Source organism: Phaethon lepturus, unplaced genomic scaffold (assembly GCF_000687285.1).
Source record: "Phaethon lepturus isolate BGI_N335 unplaced genomic scaffold, ASM68728v1 scaffold11735, whole genome shotgun sequence".
Classification (NCBI taxonomy): domain Eukaryota; kingdom Metazoa; phylum Chordata; class Aves; order Phaethontiformes; family Phaethontidae; genus Phaethon; species Phaethon lepturus.
The window spans coordinates 4480-26624 of NW_010542681.1; the positions used below are offsets into that span (position 1 = coordinate 4480).

Consider the following 22145-nt stretch of genomic DNA (forward strand, 5'->3'; position numbering starts at 1 on the left):
CCAAGTTTACAAAGAGAAACTTTCAATACATAGCTACACAAATTTATTTGGGTTGAGAATGCCAGTGTGCATTTCTGCTTTAGCTATCAGCACCTGTAAGATTCTGTAGTTGTAACTGAATTGTGTTAGGTTTATTTGCTCTAAGAAAGGAAGTTGCCTTTTCCTAAAGGCATTGCTACTTTAAAAAGGAAGCAAGAAGTCTTAGACAACTGACAGACAAGCAGGACATTGATCTAAATAAGAAGATGCCATTTTTAGAGAGACTGTTCTGACCATAATCACACTTTGAGTGCAGAATTGATTAAAAAAAACAAAAAACCCTGGTGGAAGACTCACTATTGGATGCATTATTGATCAACCATCTATAGAAGTAATATGGCAAAGGAAAATTACTTTGCAGAAATCTTTACAGATCTAGTTGAACAAAAATTGGAGAATCCTTCATTTCTTGGATTATATGCATACCCCTGTGAACTGAAGCACTATAATTTACAAGTGTAAACTAAAAGTATTAGGAAAGTGAAGTAAAAAGCGTATCACTCTACCTCCACCAGAACATCACTTTATTGTTTATCTGTCATCAACAATGTAAAACTCTACTAGATACTCTATCCTGGTTTTTAAAAAGGTAAAGATTACATTGGATTAGCTACGTTGTACGAAAGAAACTACAGCAATCACAGTAGAATGAGATTGGAGGGACAATTTGAATTACAAAAAAGTGTACACTGCAAGCAGAGGGAAGTGCACATTAAATCAAATGTCTGTAGGATTCATTACTTTTAAATGCACAGTGACAATTTTGAGAAACTGTACATAATAGAATCACAGAAATGACTTTAAAATAACCAAAATTACACTTTGTGTTTGACCTTCCAACTCATAAGTAATCATTGATGTTCTATATTTTCAGTGCTTTTGGAAAATTTGTTTACCAAACAAAATTTAAGTTGTTAATTTGACTAAACTGTGAAGTAAAAGGATTGAAACAAAAAGTATATTGGAAGTACGCCTAACCTACAAGAATAAGCCAAGAGGGGTGTATGCAAGGAGAGGCTGGGAGGGAGGAGAGAAAGGAAAGAGGAAAGGGAGGAGATAACAAAGGCTTTTTCTTCTATCTCAGAAGTTCTTCCAATGCAGCGTATATCTGATGTACAGCTCTTCGGTTTCAGTCCATTTCTGAAGTTCACATTTTGTAGCCTTTTTCCGTACTAACTGGTCAACTCAACCAGCACTGTTGCCACGCAACAAGAGTAACAAGAATCTGAATGCATCAAATCTTCCCTTGCTGTGATTTCTTCACGGCCCCATTTTTTCTGTTTTTCTTTGAACAGGGTTCGGTGTTTCCTGAATTGTTCACAGGGTCAGGTGGAATTGAGTTCCAAATCACTCTGCGGTTTGTAGCATCCCGATTTCTTTCTGCAGCTAACCCCCGGACACGTTTGCAGTTCTTCCATAGCAGAAAGACAAACCGTGTTGTCCAAGCGGTGAGCTTTCACCCTTGACCGTGGGGGTTGCAGACCATTGTGTTTAGCGTATCCCTGAGTGCTATCCTGCAGGATTCACTTCCCAGTGCACCGAGATTTCCTAGGTTTCCTCAGATTAAGCCCCAGTATGCATCATCACCGACTGTGGTGCGGCTATGGATGCCTGAGGCCGAGTTGATTCTGGTGGATGTCTGACCTCACTGAACCAGACTGATCTGCTTTCTCCCTACTCATACCCAGGCAGTCCAACCTTCATACAGCTGAGCCAAGTTATCTAGATTAGTTGCTTCCTTAATCACAAAGTCAACCTATTAAAAAGGTCAAACAAGTAATTAAAAATAAGGTAGATTTTTAGAGTGGTTAAGTAATCTTAAAACTTACTGCTGAATGTCACCTGCAAATTTCAGTGAAAAAAGCCTATAGTAACTGTAACCTTAATCTTACATAACTTTGTGTAGTCCACATAAGAAATAGGAATTTGTACTGGAGGAGCAATAAAAAAAAAAACCCACAAAAACCACACATCATCTCATTCATAGCCCCTGTCTGGAAAATTCCCCAGTTTATATCAATATCTGGGTTCACTGACTCAACTTCCCAGAGACAGGAGCATGGTTATGTTATGCCGGTACACACAGACAAGTTCTGTCCTTTGGACAGATGTACAGGTCTCATGTTCCCCCTGGGTATCAACAGCTGTATAACAGATGTTAGCTTACTGATATACAAAAGTCAATTTTATCTGATTCATGAGTTTGTATAAGTCTATGATACAGGAAACAAAAGCATTTGATTAAAAAACAAATGCAGCAATACAAGGCAGCAGCATACCTTGATTTGTGTTGTAATATAAATCACACATCTCAAAAGGGAACTCAATTCACAATAGGATTTTAGTCTTTATGGCATACTTCTGCATGCATACACATGGGCTTACTACCAAATATTTAAAGCAGGGACTGATTTAAAGCAGGGACTGGCACTGGAACTTTATTATTTTTAACTCACCTGTTCAGCAACAGACATTCTCCTGTTGGGATCCACATCTCTGCCCTCTAACTTGGCTTTGACCCGCTTCCACACGCTAACTGCATATGAATTCCTTTCCTGCACGGCTAAAGGTACAAAATAAAATTAATTCAATTTTACATTCCTGCACAGAAACCCACTGAGGTGTTTTTGGTTTTTTTGTTCTTGCTAGTGGTGGGGTTTTGGGTTGTTCGGGGGTTTTGTTTGTTTGTTTAAGCCCTGTATTTACCTTTTCCTGTTTTAGGGTCCCTGGCTGTCTTTTTGGGACTACAGACAACACTTTTGCCAGTTCCTGGGACTGTGCTTGGAGGAGTATCTGCTGATGTGGCAAGATTTTTCTGAATTAGCTTTCTTGCATTCTGCGACATCACCTCTGGCTGAGTTTTCTGCCCTGTATTGCTACGTACAGCTGTAAAGAAAGTTTTAAAGTGCTTAAAGTATTCAAAGTAACATATTATAGATGCAAGAAAAAGCACCATTAAAGGTGTATCAAATGGAGCTATCAGGACTTCAGTACAAATGCATTTTAAACTTGTATTTTAAACCCTGCACCCATTCTTCTCTCTTCAATCTTTGTTTTCTAATGTCTTTCACTTCATAAACAAGAGGTTTTGTTCCATTGCAAAACATTTATTTACATTAAGCAAATTTTTATGGGCTCTCTTAACCTCTAATTCTATCATTTTGTGTGGCAGTTATAAAATGCAATTCTTGTTCTTGCGAGAAATCAGGAACCTGCACTTAGTCCAAATACTGAGAGTAGAATAATCCTTTAAGTAGAAGGGAATCCATGCTCATGAGAAACCTTATTAATGTTTTTAACTGTAAAGTAATGAAAATTTTGCAAGCATGAATGCATTTATAGGGTTTCAGAATTAATTCCATAAATTTTAATACTAATTTCAACAGAAATTACAGTTGAGTCAATATACACAACAATGCGTTCCATGTATTCTAGGCTTTGTGGAGTAAATACAGACCTGAAAGGCTACAATCAAGCAGTCATTCAGTATTGTATGCTGAATGACTTGAATTTTATAGGCTTTTATAATCTTAAGAGATTAAATGTTGAAATACAAACAATAAAAGTTATGATCAATAATATCAGTATTCTAATATAAATTCCTGATGTTTTAATGTTTGTACTTTTTCAAGTATTACCTGCAGCAAACGTTGGCTGATATGTAGCAGCTGATGTTGGGCTTGAGCATTCATTTGCTGTATCCGTGACCAAGGGTGATGCAAAACCCACTAGATTATTGTAGACACTAGAAGACATAATGGATTAGCCTCCTGAAAATTCATTATATATGTATCATTCATAATAAATATTCACGCAACTACTTGACTTCCTGAAAACACACAAGTTATACATCAAAATTTTGCCAAAAAATTTCTGCATTTTAAGACAACCACCATGTATGTACCCCATGCTGTGTTTCTGCTATATACAAGTAGATAGCAAAGTACCTTCAACCGAGAGAAGGTGATGTTCTTACCTTTGGCTCTGTGTTTTTAGTTCTTTCAAAGTGGGAGTTATTTCCTGCAGCATTTCAACATGTTCCTGGCTGCGGACTTGACCCATAACCTGAACTAACGTAAACAAAACTGTCTGAATATTATCTTGCCATGATTTATATTCACCCAAGAACTGCCTAACACTATTCTCATAGGGAACATCTTCACCATCTGCCAAAGCTGCTTCTTCATCCTGTAACAAAGATGTGCAAAAAGGTTAACTTTGATGTATTTTGGCTAAGACAACAAAGTTGAACATTTCTTAGCCTTTTCAGCCCCTCAGTTTGTCATTTGACTACATATAACCATAAAGTTCAGTAGTTACATTTCAAGAAAATAGATTTGAAAAAGATCAAATGCTTTACTGATTAAAAACATGGAGGATTTGTAAACACAAAGAAAGTATTTCAACTGCCAAATGAGAGAAAAGGTTTAATTCAGCCAAAGCCTGATTAGCCTAACTCTAGAAATAAAGCTCTATGAATTCTCAGAGGTGAAATTAATTTTATGTCTTGAACTCCACATACATGAACACATTTCACTGTTTCTAGATACTTTAAAAAGCACAGTTACAAGTGTTATTTTTCTTAAACTATACTGACATGGATTTGAGGAATAAATTTAATAAAGTTTTAGGCATACCTTTGCCATAGCTTTCAGTAGATGTTTGACATCTCCAAGTTGCCTGTTATGACCTGTGAGCACAGTTTTAATACTATCCACAAGATTCTGAATTGTTTCACAAACTGTTTCTAGTTGCTGATCTCTTTCTGCTTGTACTGTTCTCTGTGTAGATATTTCCTGGGTCAACTGCTTGTGAGCTGAGTGAAGCCATTCAGAGCTGCCAATAGGATGTTCAAGACCAGTGCCCTAAAAATAACAGAAGCATTTTTGTATCTGTACCCAGAGATAAAATTCAATTACTGTGTAGATGCTACTGCCAAGTGTTTAGCAGCTGATGGAATAAACTCTGTAATCCACAACCCATTAGAACGTATACATAACATTCATTTAGAATGAAAGACAAAACTGAGAACTCATGATTACAGTGATTCTGCAATGTTATGTATTTTGCTTTGACCTTTACTCACCACTCTCTGAAGCAGGCGAAGCTCCAGTTCAGAGACTGAACTGTTGAACTGCGATGCAAATGAGCACATTTGTTGACAGCGTTTGAGAAGTTCAAATAATGCAGCATCAAGATTTAAGGCTTCTGCTGTTCTAGTACGTAAACTTTCAAAATGAATGATATTACTGCAGAGGAAAGTGACCTGAAAAATCAAAGCAAGGGTGAGAAAAGTTATTCCAATTAACCTATTATTCAAACTGCATTTGTTCCATACCCTTAGAAGGGGGAATTTTAAATACAGCAGTAAAGCTGCTTTGTTACAGTAGCAGTATCATTTTAAGGCCATCCAACCCTGCAGCAACTCTCTAGACCAGAACTTCAACCCAGAAGTGTTTGGTTACCTACATTTGTTCTTTAGATGCTGAGGAGGAAAGATTTTCTACATAATTTTCCAGTAGGAAATAAAAAACTAACACGCTTATCAAGTCAATAGTACTATACTTATGCATAGTACCTGACTGGCTCTTTGACTTTCTTTCAGTACAAGGTTTCTTCTTTCAGCAATAGTGGCATCAAAATCTTGCAAGACTGGTGCTAGTGCAGGATTAGCACCTCCTGCCCATTTTAAACGCTGCTCAATACTTGCTTCAAGTGCTGCTAGTTTCTCCTGCATTGGGGAAGAAAAAAAAGCCATCACAGATATGGATAATGCATACTGATACATATATAATCTTAAGCCTAACTAAGAAAAACTATGCCTATATAACACATGCAGACACATTCTTATACCCATATATATAAAACTGTGGTATTCATGATTGACAAATGTTAGCTTATGCTGTTTAAAGGTTTATTTTCAGTACACATCACAACTCGATTTAATTGTCACAGAAATAAAGTAACCTGTCCAAGTTTTAACACACCAAAAAAACAAACAAAAAACCCCAAGTTAAAACTAATCACATTTCTAGACTAAAAATTACAGAAAATCATAGGAGCCCTGAATTATTTTACAAATAATCTTCAGAAAGTTATTAAAAACATACATTCACAACTAAAAAAGAAATTAAAATTCAAGACACTAAGCAGTATTACTGATACCCAAAAGTCTAAAAAGTTGAGCCTACCCACAGCACACCAAAACCTAAACACACAGAATAATTGATCTGCCCAGATCTATAAAGGAAGCTTCTGACACTTAGCTAGTAAAATGATAGTAAGGGTGATCTAAGAAGTCAGACAAACTTAAAGAACAGGAGTATGATCAGCCTGCAGAAGGAAAGGTACTTTCACAGATTTCTATTTTTGCTCATGAAACAGATTTACTGATAATCCAGAGAAGAGTATTTTGTATGAGACAGCAAAATCAAACAATATAACAGCACACAGCAAACAGGCTGAAAGAGATCAATGAAAATACCTCTAAATTTGTGCTTCGATAGCAAGAGAAGAACATAATCTGGGAGGTGGCAGATAATTTTGCACTGTGTGCTAGAGTCACACGCCATTACGCTGCTGAACAAATTCCCCCAAAATAGTAGTACCTGAACTGTTGCGATTGAAGCTTCAATCTGACTGAGCGTATGAAGTTTTTTCTTCATGTTGGCTAAAATTGCAGAACGAGGTGGAGGAGTAACAGAAATAGCTTGTGGGCGACTGATAAGGAGATCTTCATGCTGCCACTTTAAGAAAAGAATGGGAACACTTGATTATCAATATTGCTCAGCAAAAAATACTCTGCTTCACAGACAGCAATTCTAGTATTATGGTACACTTTATAAGTAAGGGCATTTTAAAAGGGCTAGGTGTCAGAAGATGGTACCAGCACCCTTAGAAGTTCTAAATCATTACAGACTGTTGAATTATATAAGTAGTTGCAAACTATGTTTTGCTGGCTTGGATATTTATACCATTAATCAGTCATTAATTTATTAGAAATGACTTACACACATTTCTAAAGGAAAACCCATCAATATTCAGAAACAATTCACTCGTGATGCATTAAAATGAAGACAATCCCGCTTACCAGTCTATGAAGTGGTTTATTAACTGACATGGAGAAAGCCTTTACCCTTAACCTACAAATCCCTACAAAATGAAGATCAATTATACTACAACTAGATCCCAGCATACAGTTCAAGGTACACAATGGCATTTATCTAAAGCCTCAGAAGAACATTTTCAGGATTGATACTATTGCTGCTATTTATATTTTTCCATGAAGAAAACAGAGCAAGGAGACTGTTAATGCATTAAAACTTTGAAGGAAAGGTAGAAGATGACATTTGGCAACGCATACCCTCTGTTTTAAGCAATCTCCTCCCTTAAAGTCATAGTTCGTTTAAAAAAAGGGGACAATGGGACAACATTGCTAGTAAGAAAGTCAGTGAATGACTTCTTTTCTAATAAAGGACTTACTGGTTATTGGAAAAAAATATTACTGTCATGATTTAGCCCCAGCCAGCAACTAAGCAGCACGCAGCTGCTTGCTCACCTCCCCCTCGCAGGTGTGATGGGGGAGAGTGTCAGAAAAAACCTCACAGGTTGACAGAAAAACAGCTTAGTAGGGCAGCAAAGGAAAAGGAAATAACAACAACAGCAACAACGCAATATACAAAAACAAGCGATGCACAATGCAGCAATTCTCACCACCCAGTGATCGACAGCCCGTCCCTGAGCAGCAATTCCTGCCCACTGGCCAACTCCAGTTATACACTGAGCGTGACGGCTCGTGGTCGGGAATATGCCTCTGGCCAGGCTGGGTCAGTGTCCTGGCTGTGCCCCCTCCCAGCTGCCCGTGCACCTCCCCGCTGGCAGAGCATGGGAAGCTGAAAAGTCCTTGACGGAGCATAAGCTCTACAACTACTTAGCAATAACTGAAAACATCAGTGTGTTATCAACATTACTCTCATCCTAAATCCAAAACACAGCACTATACCAGCTACTAGGAAGAAAATTAACTCTATCCCAGCCGAAACCAGGACATTTACATCTATTCACCCAAAAAAGAATTTACACATTGCCACATTTGCACCTTATGAAGTAGCTAGTCTTCAGAAGCAGCTAGCTGTAACACATTTTTCCTTATGAATTTACAGAATAATTTAAAACCAAAATACTCTATCAAGTCCATTATTCTAAAGCTCATTCAATAAATATGAAGTTCTTGTGATCAGACACAGTAACTAACATTCACCTTCCACAGATGCAATTTGGAGAGAATTATCATGTGGTGTGGTCTTACCTGGAACATGGCAATATGCAACTGCACTCTCTGAAGACTGGTCTTGCAAGATGAAATACTGGTTTCAAGTCTGCGCACTAGGTCGTGCTTCTTCCATGCTGTATCGTATGAACTAGCTAACACTGTTGCCCTGTTCATGACCAACTGCGAGAACTTGCCAATTTGGATATTATGCTCCACAGCTTTCTTGCACAGGTCATCCACAGAAACTTTGCTTTCTGCTCCAAAGTCTTTAGCCTCTACCTGAGCAATAATATCAACACCCAAAGCACTGATGAAACTACACAACGTCAGTCCCAAAGCTTGATTTGGAAGGCCTATTAGAAGCTGTCGCACAAAGTCAGCTGTAAAGGCCTTGATTGGTTTGGCCATTTGGTCTTCACTAAAACAAGAGTTTCTGTAAAGGGCTTTCACATTGACAATCTGAACAGGTCCATTTACTGCATTCTGGTCTTCAAGTGAACTGATTCCTTTTAAAGGAAAGGAATAGTATTTTTGTTATAAACATTTAATGCATCTAGAAAAATATTATCAGACTTATAAGCCTAGCAAGACTACAGAAATTCATTTTTATTTTCAGCATACTTGCCATATATGAAAGGTTACATTACAGTAAAAGTGACCATCATTTTACATTGTGTCCTCAAAAGGACACGGCATGAAAAGTGGACAAAGCGATATAGAGTATTTGATAACATTTATTTACCTGACAATGTTTTAGAAAAGGTACCACAGAGTCTGAAAAATTCTTTAATTGTTTGCAGCCTCTTCAGAAAGAAAATTTCCTCTAGAACTTGCCGATTATTGTCGTCATCAAAGAAGTTAACTTGGGTGCTGCGGGCTTCCCTAATTATGTCAATCTTACGCCAAGCAACAGGTATTTCCATCTTGTTTAGCTGAGCAATGTAAAGGAAATAATTAGTTTTGTTTTTCTAAAACTTTCATGGTCCTGACTCAAAGAGTACTCTGAAAAGAACAAATCCATACCTTTTCAATCAATAAACCAAATGCAGTTTCCACTTGAGCGAACATTCCATCAAAGGCTACCAAAAGCATCTGACCAGCTGACATTTTGGGAGTTTCATCAACTGAACCATTTCTTGGCTGAATCAGCTCACCATACTGAGCATGAAGTACTCTTGAAAAAAAGAATATGTACATGGTTTTGCTTAGTCTACAAAAAATAAATAGGATTTCCTTAAACTGATTGATCCCACAGCTAGAGCAGATTGGAATTAAGTTGCATTTGAACAAGGTGAAATTTTTGCAGTCTCTTCCTATACCGCGCTGCTTATCGCATAAATCCTAATGCTGGTCCCAGAAGAACAGCTAAGGTTGCCATATATGACGGGATTGTATTAAAGGACCAGCTACGAAGCTAACTTAAAATACAGGTAGAGGATACAGACTGTACTTCCTATGAGCAAGTTATGAATAGTAAGTGATGTAAGTATCACCCTTCCTTTCTTGAAAACCAAGTACTGATTTTATAACATACACACATATAATTGACTGAATGGAGTACGGGGTAAAAAGGTGGAAGATGAGGTCTCAAGTTATATCTGAGATGGTTTAACAGCTTGCTGCTCCTGAAATGGTGCTCTTATCCTCTCCCTCCCTTATATCACTTTTGATCCTCAACTAACAGGCTGGGCAGGCTTTCCAATGGGTAAACCAGGATGAAAATTAACTTAAGAGGAAAAAAAATGTAAATTGTTTTCAACTGGTATAGCAAGCTTCATTGTACCACTGGTGGAGCCACCATAACTGGCTCCAGGGAAGCAGCAGGATCACTTCTGCTCATCAGGAAGCTTTTGAATTGGCTCAGTTGTTTACCAAGCAGTTCCCCAGAAAGTTACTGTCCCACATTACAAGATGCACAAGTCTTTTTGTTTGGATGGGGTTTTGTGTTTTGTTTTCATTTTTTTAATCATGTCACTGATTCATTATGCAAAAGCTGCTCATCAAAGCTCCTGACGAGAGGAGTGCCATGATTACAAGCTCTCCCTTTCACAGGTTCCTCCCACAAACTAATAGACCAGTTCCTATTTGTAGCATCCCTTAACTTCAAACATAAAATCACAACTACATGTTTTGGAAAAAGTTGACTACCAAAAGTCAACTTTAAGCAGGTGTAAATGTAAATTGCCACAGCTCTGTACTTCTACGTATGCATGCAGATAAATGCACACACAGAGAGGAAACGTGCACTTTAGACACTGCACTCTGCTTAAGGGTATTCTTGGGCAAGAAAAGGCTGTACTTCAAACAAATAATAAAATTTAGACAAACTAATGTTCTGCAGTCTTCATTCTCTTTCTCATAATTGAACTAAAATAAAATTATTTACCTTGCAACATCAATGTAATGAGTATGTGTTTCTTCCTCTAGTCCCATAGCTGCATTTCGTAAGTAGGCTTGAAGAGATTCAACCAATGTTTGCAAAGGGACTCCATCAGTTGTTTGTTCAATAAGATTATCCAATTCATGGAGCATACTTTCTAAAGTATACTCTCCTTTCATTAAGCACCTAAGCGCTTCAGGAAAAATGATCTGTCGGAAGTTTGAGTTCAATTCCTGTTGGGAAGTAAAAATGAAGGCATAAGAAATTTTCCCCTCTCAAAAAGTGTAATATGCAACATCTTTCTCCTTTTAGTATTACACCACCCTATGGTAAACATTATCTAAAAGATAACATGATGGTGATCAGTGAAGGGTCAAAATCTACTGATTTATTTAAATTAAAAAAAGAGGAATACATTAAACCGAAAGGTTCGACATTTGCACAATGTAGTAACAACTACCTCAATAGCATCAGCAGCAATACCTTCCAAGCATTCCTCAGCAGAGGATTAGTGTTACAGAGATCACACTTTGCAAATCAGTTTTGTCAAGTTATGTAGCTTTTCTTCTCCATTATGCAACTGTAAATGAGTGAGGTACATTATTTACTGAATTTATGATTTGCTAAACTGTTTGGACTAGGCAAGGGAAAAAGAATCAAAAACTTGCCAGATAGTGATTATTTTGCTAGAGTCCCACTCATGCCACAAAAATCAATGCAGGTAGAAAAGAGCACCTTAAGTGGCATAAAGCAATTTTCCCCAAGCAGAATGCATCAGAAGGCTAAAGGCAGCTACAGAAGGAACCAACCAATGCGCTGCCTCCAAAATGAGACAAGACGCACCAAAAAGATTAGTTATCTTGGCTGCTTAGTGAGCTACACATCTTACCTAAGAACTAACAGGGAGGACGATCATATGTGGGTGAAAGATTTTAGCTGCAATGCAATGAAATTGCATGCGTATTTCTAAAAAATTTCTGAAATGTTAATTCTTTGAACAGCGAAGAAACAAAGTGACAAAAATCTCAATGCACTTACACAGGTTGGTAGGAAAATATTTTTCAAATACAGTGGAATCAAAAGCCTGAAAAAGCTATTTACACCAGCCACGGTTTATAAACCACCTAAGTGTTTAGCAGATATTTTACTCAAGCTGCCACTAATGTTTTTTTGTTTGTTTTATTAAAGTGAAAACATTTCTAAATCACAAAATTATAAATGCATTTTTCTCCTTCCCAATCTTGGGGATAGGTGCCTGTAATACAGGTTTTCAGAATTTGTTTCAAACTACTTGTTTCAGGTGAAAATAAGTAAAGGTTAGCAGGAGCAGAAAACAGAAAGAGCAGAGATTAAAGGGTTTGGAAGTTGTGCTGGACTGCCAGCAACAGAATGAGAACATGAAAGCAAGACATGAAGCTAGTATGTCTATAAATCTGAAACTAAGTTCTTTCTCATCGTTACTTACTTGACAGCAATTTTTACAATTTGTCCTGTATAAATCAAAATTATTTCTTTCAACCAATGAAAGTGTAGATAGCAGTAGTAAACACCTGTTCAGCTCAGCCAAATAAAGCAACCAAGAGTAAGGTCCAACAACAACAAAAACCCGACCTCTGCAGCATCATAAACAAATATTTAGCTGTCTCAGGCAGAAGCTGTTTAAGGAAGAATGGCTTACCTGAAGCCTTATAAGATTGGGGCAAGGAACAAAAAAAAGTAACATAAAAGCAAGCATCACCTGAAGTGAGATATATACTCCGTTAGCTAAATGAACAGCTTCTGATGCTTCAATTGGATTAGGAATATCTAAGTCCTGGGGTACAAGATGACACTGCTTCAGCAACTGCACTAGGCATGTAACATTCCCACTCATGCTGCAAAGCTCCTCCAGGAACCAGGCTCCATCTCTCGAAGTCAAATCAACCAGTTGCTCTCCAGCACTAGATGCTGCACCCTCCATCATCAGGTTTCGCCTAGATGGAGTACGACACTTAGTTAGACAACCTGCCTGCTATTGCATTCTCCACGTAATTATGTCACTTGAATATTCCTTTTATATTGCCTCAAACATGAACACATACAAAAAAATGTCACAAGAGGCAACTCACCTCGTCAGTGTACAAAGAGCAGAGATGATAACGCTCGCTAAGCTCAGTGAGCCTTCCTCTCCATTTTCATGAAGGAAAACTTTTATGCAACGTTCAATTTCTTTCAGCTGCTCTTCACAAACAGGTACAGTAACTGCCTCCTGTTTCAAACGCTCCACCTGCCTGATAAGTCTGTTATTTATATCTGCTGCATAGCGCTGTAGGGTCATTTCTGTAGCTGTTATAAACTGACACATACTTGGAGGTGGTTGAGGAGCATATTGCATTTCATACCTGTAAAGCAAAAGTACAATGACAAAATTCTCCCTTCTCAAGCTCTAGCAAATTGGATTCTGCTCTGTGGGTAGGAAAAATACTCTGCATTTGAACACTTGCCACATCACCTACTCCGTATCAACTCTGAAATACCACAGCAGTTGATGGCTACCCTAATGACACTTTCATAAAGTCCTAGAATGCACCATATTTCATAACTATCTGCAAGAAAAGACGACAATCAGTAGTCCCTGAGGCAAAGAATGAATAGAAGGTAGAAAATAAGAAACAGGTTTCAGTGTAAATGCTTGAATAAAATATAGGTCTTGTAAGCCAAGCAGTAGTAACACTGAAATAGTCTGACTTTAGAGGAAAAAGAAAAAAAATTGGCTTGAATAATAATAAAAAAAAAGCTTTAGTTGACTTAAGTGATTTTTAAATACTAAAAGTTTTTGAAACCCCTAAATATCACTACCCTGAAGCCATAAACATGGTTCTTCATTCTTCAAACTTCTGGAATTACAACTTAATCTTGTCTTGCTTTATAATTAGATAGGTCTTCACAAAAGTATTTATTTTAACTAGAAAATGTAAATTCTGAAGTAGCTTGAAAGTTAAGTTCTTCAAACAATCCATTTTTCTGTCAACTTACTTCCTAAAGATATCCTGACAACGCTCTATCGTCATGTTACAGATGAGTTCTTCCATCCAGGTTTTCCATTGCTCTATTCGGTGCTTCTGAAACACAGCTTTTGGATACTGAAGAGCTACTGTTGCATAGTTGTGCAACTGTTCCAGACAACCACGTAAAACAGATCTCCTCTGCTGGAGAAGAGCACCAACTTCTCCTTCCAGTTGTTCACACTGACTGATTAAATGTGCCTGGCCTGCATTTTGCAGAAATGCTGTTGCTGGTACGTAACTTGGAGGACCTTTTAAGAAAGATGGTTAAAAATTATGCTTTACTCATCTCTGAAGCACACACATTTTATAGCATGCAGGTACTGAACGTGTTAACATCTTCTCAAAAATATTCTTTTACTTGTGATAAAGGAGGCATGGAGAATTCTCACTGAGAATTTTGAGCACAAGATAAGAGAATACTTTTGTGCCCAGCTAGGGTAAAACAGACAAGTTGCTTCAGACAACTTGGCACAGAAACCTTGAAATGCTCTAAATCACCCTTTGAAGAACTTCCTTTCTTTTCAATTTATTATACACAGGGCATTGCCTTCAAGTCAGAGAATACTTATAATGCCTCCTGATATTAAACTCTAGTTATTTTCAAACCACTTAAAAAAAAAGAGCACAAATATTGTTTTATACCTAGGTCCATTTGTGTGCTAATTTCTTGAAGAAGACTTGCAAGCTGCGTTGCCTCTAAATTACTGAAAGCAGTTTGGTAATGTGTTATCCACTGCTCAAACTCATTCAGCTTCACCTGGATCGCTTCTTGGACAGCTCTTTGTTGAGACTGCAACTGTGTGTGCTCAGAATACCTGAATTATTGAAGCCACAGAACCAATTAAGTACTAAAAGAAAAAAGTACTTAACTATATTGAATACAAAACCATATTGAACAATAAACTACCTTGTTGAGAAGAAAATTAACATTCTTACCAATTACATAAAACTTCAACAATGTTGTGTTAATTGTTTTCCTATAAAACATTTAATACATATGCATATTCATGCAATTCTGAAATCTTTTATCAACTTCAAATAAACTTGAAAAGTAAGTTAAGGAATTAGAAACTTAGATGAAAAGATTTTTATACTATTTATCAATAGCTGCATTACATGGATTAATTTGATGGGACACCACATACAGCACATTTTGTCTCTTGCCTTGAGGATCAAATCAGAACATGGACTAGCACAGGTTATATTGATGGAGTACGAGGCATAGGACAAATAAGATTATGCAGTAAGAAAATTGTTTCAAATAGTTCTTCTATACAAGGACTTTCTTACTGTAAGAATAGCTTTTACCCAGCCGTTAATCTCTCTCATATACACATTTCTAACATTTAACTCGTAAGTACGTTACTAAACCACCAACTGTACTGAACTGCGAGATTCCTGACAGAATTCCTGGCTCCTCTGTACCTGTGCTGAAGCGTGTGGGAGGGGTGATCCGCTCCTTCTGCACCTTCCAGAAATTCTATCTCCTCCAGTAGTTTTCCTTGCAGCTTTTCTACATCTGTCAACTGCTCTTGCAGGTTCAGATACTCTTCTAAACTACTGTCCAATTTTGGCAGCACAGCAAGCATTTCGTCTCTGTTCTTAAACCAGTTAACCTACAACCAAGACAGACATTATAGAACCGGATTTAATTCAAACAGGTAAGAGAAAGTAATATATGGCAGCACTTAATCCTTCAATGATGTTCATCTAGGACTACCTCCAGTGCTAAAAGTGCTAAAGCTTAACGGATATTCTTTATATAGGCTTCTCTCTAGACCTCTGTATTTATTCCTCTAGCCCAGATTCAGGCAAAACATTAAAACCTTTTAGAATTAAGCACACAGAAAATGAAAACTAAATACTTGCAAGTTGCATGTAAGCACTTCCCTCCATACAAACTCTATTTAACTCAATAATATTTGTCAACTATTTCTAATAAATTACCACCTCCTCCACTACCCCCAAAATGCACACAAGTGAAGTGAAAGCATAGGACCTACTTTGGTTATAAAACAGAAAATCATTATGGTGAACTCACCTTTATCTCAGCCACTCTTGAAGAAAAGAGACTACGTGTAATATCTCTTTCCATTTCTCTCTTGCTTTGTTTGTTTTCAGCCTGCTGGCCACCACCACCATAGACAGCTCCAGCAAATCCTGCTTCGCCTCCTGCTGTCCAGTCCACCAGAGGATCATACACAAAAGCTTCAAGCAATGTAAGCAAAGTCTCTCTCCCACGCCGCATAATATGAAGGACCTGCATCATATTTTAAACACTCATTCTGATCTAGCATTATCCTTGTAGAACAGTGTAATTTTAGATGCAAAATACTGTATTTGAGTAGCTACAGAAAACTAACTTACCCCTAACCACCAGAAACACAGGAAGAACACCACAGTATGTACAAATGCAGCTAGCCTGTAGTAACATCACTAAAACTAATGGTTGCATTCTAGCCTTCCACACAAGCTCCGTAATCTAACAGCAGCCACATGAGGAAGAAACCTCTCCTTCATTCAGAGCATTTCTTGTTTTAAAAGCATGTCTGTCATGTATAAAGGACAAGTCCTGAAGAAGGAGGGTAAGAAAAACCTCACAAGAAGTACTTCAGGAAAAAGGTAACATTTCACATCTATACCTACGAGTGTCCCCCCCTCAAACTGTAGCTGTACTACTTGCATATGCCTTTATCTGACTTTTGTATTTCTTAAATATGTACTATAGGATGTATTTAAAATAAGTCCAATTAAAATCACACCAGAAAGAGTAAAGGCTTTGTAAACCAACAGTAGAATGTTTAGAATAAAGGTTCTAAGACAGTATTTAGTAAATGATAGCCCTCAGTTTTCTACAAGTTTCCTAGCTTACCTGTTCACAAGAAAGCCTAAAAACCCCTTCTACTCCTGTCACTCCAAGTGCTGTTTCAATATTGTGCGTCATCCGGAACGGAACCTTCTCTGGTACCCTAAGGCTTTTCCCTTTAAGATAAAAATTTAAGTTGTTTCTTTTAATCGCCAAGAAGGAAAACCTTTTATTTGAATAACATATAGCATTTTTTAAATTACCTTTTTCAAAGCAAACATTATAATCTATGTGGACAACTTCTCCTGTAGTCATATCTATAAGAACATTATCCAGATGTCTGTCTCCAAGACCAATGATGTAGCCAACCATGGACATAACTGCAGTGGATCTTGCATACGACTTTAAAGAGAGTTTCAGGAAAAAATTATTTGTGGGAATCCTCTGCCAACACACTGGACTGACTACCATCTTAAAACATTATTTTAAGCAAAACCAACTTATTCCAAGCTGTATTCTATTTGTCGTCTCATGATATCTTACAAGAGTTTTCATTGTTTAGGCTGATAATTCTAGTTTAATAATGAAGAGTTATTAGGTGTATACCCATTTTTTTATTCCACATGGTACAACTGCATCATTTCCTGCCAAATGTTAACATTTCCTGTTACGTGAAACTTCAGCAGTCCTAGCTCACCTAACTCAAGAGTATCATTGCCTGAACACATCCCAGGCATTTGTTGCCCCTCATCCCATTGAAAACATAACCTTTCAAAGGGAAAATATATTGTTACAACTCACCTGTGTAACTCTCCACCATTCATCTGGTGTAGTACATGATGACCAGAGCTCCTTGGCTAGGAGATTTGGGGGAGTTGCTTCCATCAGTTCTTCCAGAACAGCCCTCATGACATTCAAGGGCCAGTCACGACGTGACACATCAAGACTAAGCCCAACTGCCTTTAAAGCGGGTCCAATTTTACTGTAGTAAAGTTCACTGGGTCTAGGTACTATTCCAGGATTCTGAGGAGTCTGGTAAGAATCCTGAGCCTAGAAGAGGTAAAAATGCTGGTTTACATATTGCAACTCTCATTACCACAGAAAAGTATCCCAAATTCAGTTTTGGTGACAATAATATGAAATACACTCCTCTACTGAGGATGACTTTTACAGCTCAGAGAATTCTTTCAAAATTCAATGGTTAAGAAAACCTAAAGAAACTGAAACCACATTGCTTTAGCCTAACTCTACTCTTATCAAGGTCAATTAAAAAACCTCTGTATTTAAAATGAAATCAGAATGAGAGAACAAGATGTGGAACTAAAAGGTTAACTATTTGTTCACGAACAGTTCTCCTTGAATTATCATGCCAGAACAGTGTATACATTACAGTGTGTAACAAATATAAACACCTATATGCAATTTCATTGACATCTGGTGAAATCCCAAGACCTAATGAATACACAGAACCATTCTGCATGATTATGAACAAAATACAATCCCTTTAAGACTATGTTATTGAAAACCAGAAAACAAATCAGAATAAGTGCTTCCCTTCTGAATTGTCCTAGCTGGCATAAAACATAGTTGTTACCTTTTGTGCTTGTAAAGCAGCTTCTCGCTGTTGCCACCGCTTGTAAAGACCAAACAAAGGTGTAGCTCCATCCACCCACTGGATCAAGCCTGATCTCGTTCCCAGAGGTGTCACAGAGTAGTGCCTCGCGTGGAACCTCGGCGTCTCTTGACGGTTAATGGTAGCAAACATTGTGTTCACAATTGATAAAAATTGCATGATTCTTTCATCTAGATGCAAGTCTTCCAAACCTGCAATAAATTCATTTTGTTTAAAATTTAGTTTCTAGATTTAAAAAAATTGTTCTTTTAAAGCCCAAAATTCAGCTTTTTTTTAAATCCTGCTTCATTTCAGACTATGAACAGCTTTATAAATTATGCAGATTAAGGATGAATTGTTCAGCTTAAACCTAAATGTTTACATAGCATTTACCTACTAGAATCATCAATTTATGACAGCTCTCTGGGAGCAGTGCACACAACAGTTACTAACATAACAAACAGATCTTTCGCTTTCGGGGAAGGCATAAAGTCTCCGAAGTTCTCTTCTGAGCGCTACCTTAAGCTTCTGGAAGAGTGCATCCAGCTAATCCTATCAGTACGCAAGTAGAAAACTGTTTCTGATGTAACCCTTATAAAGAAGGGATCTGAAACACACCTGACTTACAGCTTCACAAAGCAAAAATCCTTGAAAAATGTATGGTGAAGTGGGAGGTGGGGAGGAGCAGATGCTGCAAACAACTCTTTCTCCATACCATGCAGGCAGAGAAAGCAAAAGTTGCAACCACGTGTCTTCTCAACTTTAGTATAGTCTGATTCATAAGAAGAGACAGTAACTTGTATGAGAAAACTTCAATTTCTTACCTTTGAACAGGTAGGGATAGTTCTTCCCATCTGAACCCAGGAAAAGCAGCTTTTTAGGTTTGGTTTTGGTAGGCAGAATTGTGATAGTGCTGCCCACACTGTGAATTGTGACTGTGTCTCTCGTAGATACTTCTCCAGGAAGTGCTATTTCAGTGTTCATCATGGCAGCCAACCAAGGACTGATTTCTTCAAGCCGTAAAAGGTAACTAGCCCGTTTCTGTGCTCTTTGCTGCAAACTTAGCATAACCTATTAGAAAGAAATTGTTTGTTCTAAGTTGAGGTTCACCTTAGCAGCTAGCATTAAAAAATAACAAAAAAAACCCCACAAAAACAGACTTGATGGTAGTCTTCTTCCAGAAAGCATGGACATTTTTCTTAAATTACCTTTCATCCTTACCACCCTACTAATCCATTTACAGCTTAGGATGAAGATGACAAAACCTAAAAGACATCCTTTGTGCAGCAAATATACCTGCCTGGTGATAAGCACTGAAGTCACAACAAATCAAACTCCTCAGAAGGTTTGCTCCTGCATTTATAAATATTTGAGCTGTGGTCAAAAGCAGCAGCATTCAGCCACCTCCTGTTTAGGTATCTGCATGCTTGCTTCTTCTACAAAGCAGAAGGGGAACCACAAAAAAAAAAGTCTATTTGTGTGTAAAACCTAGGTTCTGACTATCAAGACTTTTAAACCACCAGTTTGGCTCTGGATATCCAAGTAAATACGTATTTTTTTTTTCTCCTCAGACCCATACAAATCTAAAAAGACAAGATCACATAATTGAAAAACAGAGTATATTTGGGAAGGGCTGATCATTTGAAGGTTGCTGCCCAGCCTGAGGCCTATCCTTAGATAACCAGAGTGACAACTTGTTAGAATTTAAATCCACTAAACTCGAACGGCATAGTTTCAGAAAGACAGTATTTAAAAAATTAAAGCCCTCTGCCCCGAAAACTGGCAGGTTCTCAGAGAGCAGAAGATGCAAGATTTGAAAAAAAATAAATTTCATTGGGTAGAAATGCAATAATAAGTCAGTTAAGACTTGTTACATAGGCAACAGTTACTTTGCTTTAGTATCTAGCATGCCTGTGGTGATTGCAGAGAAAACAGTTTCAGACTGCAATTTTGATACAGCAAGAGAATAGCGAGAGAATGCTAAGGAAAGGGTCAAACACATGGTGCAGCAAGAGTGTCAAGTGTCTCCACATTATACTCTTAGTCTGTGCATGTAATACCTCTTTAAATGGGAGCCAGCTGCTGCCAGGCTTAGCAGGATTCAAAGGATTCTTAAGTTTCTCTAGAGCATTTTCAATTGCATCTCCATAGTTATCCTGAAACCACTTCTCATGAGGAGTTTCTGCAGGAGCTGCCGTGATGCTCCGTACATGTTCCAAAGCAAATACAATGGGCTTCATTAGAGCTGTGTGCTTTTCACGCATGATTGCTATCTTCTCTTCTCTAAAAAAAAAAAAATTTTTTTCTTAACTCCATAAAACCAAGTTACTTCATAAACAGAGCATTAAAATAAGACTGCAAATGAGGCATCTAAGAATTCACAAAAATGGTTACGTCTCTAAAATGAGGTCTTTAATGATGACTGTATTAAAAGGAAGGAGTATTTCATTTCCACATTGAATGCATGTTCCTCTGAAGCACACTTTTTTTTTTTTTTAACTGGATCATTTGAACTGGGCTCTTCACCACTGGAAACCCTGAGAAGCTCAGAGGGCTCAAACCACCCTATGCAACTATTTCCTTTTATTAAAGAGCTCCTAACTACTACTTCCTGAGGGTCGACCACACTACAAAGAGGAGGAAGAGCGCGATTCAGATCATGCTGTTCTCCCACTCTATGTCAGCCCTGCCTACAGAATTCATGAGTGTTCTTAGGCTTAGCCGGGTTCCCAGTGAATAGCTTTCCTCTTACACAAATCTGTTCACAGGAGAACCCAGGAGAGAGAAAGACGTGCTGAGCACTGAAAACCAAAAGCAGATAAGACATTTTGTTTACTCCAAATAGATTACATCCTTCAACATCCTTGTTCTCATTTCAGCTGACTTATAAGAAAGACCTTTGAATTAAGAACTATAGGATCTCATAACCCACAATTTAATATGCACTAGGTTCTAACACACTATTACTAAGGAAATCCCAACATGGATTCACAGGTAGGCTGCTGTTGTTTCCCATGTGATTACAGTACTAGCTGTAGCATCAAAATGTTCTTGAATAAGGGCACTGGTTTACAAAGGAGCAGCTAGGATAGTACACATTCAGAAGCAACACAACTGTTGATCATATTGACTGTATGCTTCCTCAAGAACAAACATTTTTGAATAATTCAAGTGATAATTTTAACAAAAGACACACTTCCGTAAAGTGTTGTTGTTTTGGACCCTCTTGACTTCATCTTCCAGTTGTTGAATCCTTCTGAGGACATACATGTGCTGCTGCAGTAAAACTCCCAACCAAAGTTCATCCCAAAGAACTGTAACTCTGCGCAGCTCTGCCACTAGCATCTGAACCTGTATAAAATAAATTAAGATTACCTTACTTTTAAGACTACTAGTATTAAGACTTATTCTTGTGGATGAACAACTACAAAAAAGATGACAGCCTAACAGCAAAGATACACCAAACTTTCAGTAGGCCTAACCATAAGATATACAACTGTGTATTTTGTAGTTCAAATAAAAGCAAGTAACATACATTTGGATTATTTACCTGCAATACCATTGTTGGATTTGCAGCAGAGAGTTTCTCCACAATTTTGCTGTAACAATCTTGCATCATTGCTTGATCTTCATTTAATCCAACTTTTGTGTCATCTTTACTACTTTCTTGTGAAGTTGGGGGGCTCCCTCCATCACATTCACCACCCAACAGTTCTTCTCCTTGAATATTACCTAGCAAAGTAGGGATGGCAGAAGGCAGCTTGTTCCCTAAATTAAACACAGATGTTAAAATACCATCTACACAGTTCTGTCCTTAAAAGATACATCACTCAATACTTCATTTAGCACCAGGTCCCCATATTACATTAAGTACTGGCCAAGTATCCAATGCTAAAACTGAAAAAACTTATTTGCCAAAGTGGTAAATCAAATGAAAGGTATCAGTGAGGTCCCATAATAAAAACTTTCTTAAGATAGAAAGTATTGTA

The 22145-nt window shown here is 37.6% G+C and overlaps 1 protein-coding gene across 1 annotated transcript; it reads right to left on the bottom strand.

Annotated features, from left to right (window-relative positions):
- Positions 1-546: 546 nt before the first annotated feature.
- Positions 547-21924, bottom strand: LOC104621587 (serine/threonine-protein kinase SMG1; the record flags this gene model as incomplete). Its single annotated transcript, XM_010288110.1, has 27 exons — positions 547-1795; positions 2496-2602; positions 2746-2925; positions 3678-3784; positions 4016-4227; positions 4677-4904; positions 5126-5305; positions 5618-5770; positions 6648-6785; positions 8348-8817; positions 9054-9243; positions 9335-9485; positions 10698-10924; positions 12430-12664; positions 12800-13072; positions 13707-13986; positions 14381-14553; positions 15164-15354; positions 15780-15998; positions 16611-16720; positions 16808-16946; positions 17346-17594; positions 18139-18368; positions 18981-19227; positions 20217-20439; positions 21353-21507; positions 21707-21924. Coding segments are annotated over 27 exons (5363 nt in total), but the record flags the coding sequence as incomplete, so codon positions are not given.
- Between the last annotated feature and the right edge of the window lie 221 nt (positions 21925-22145).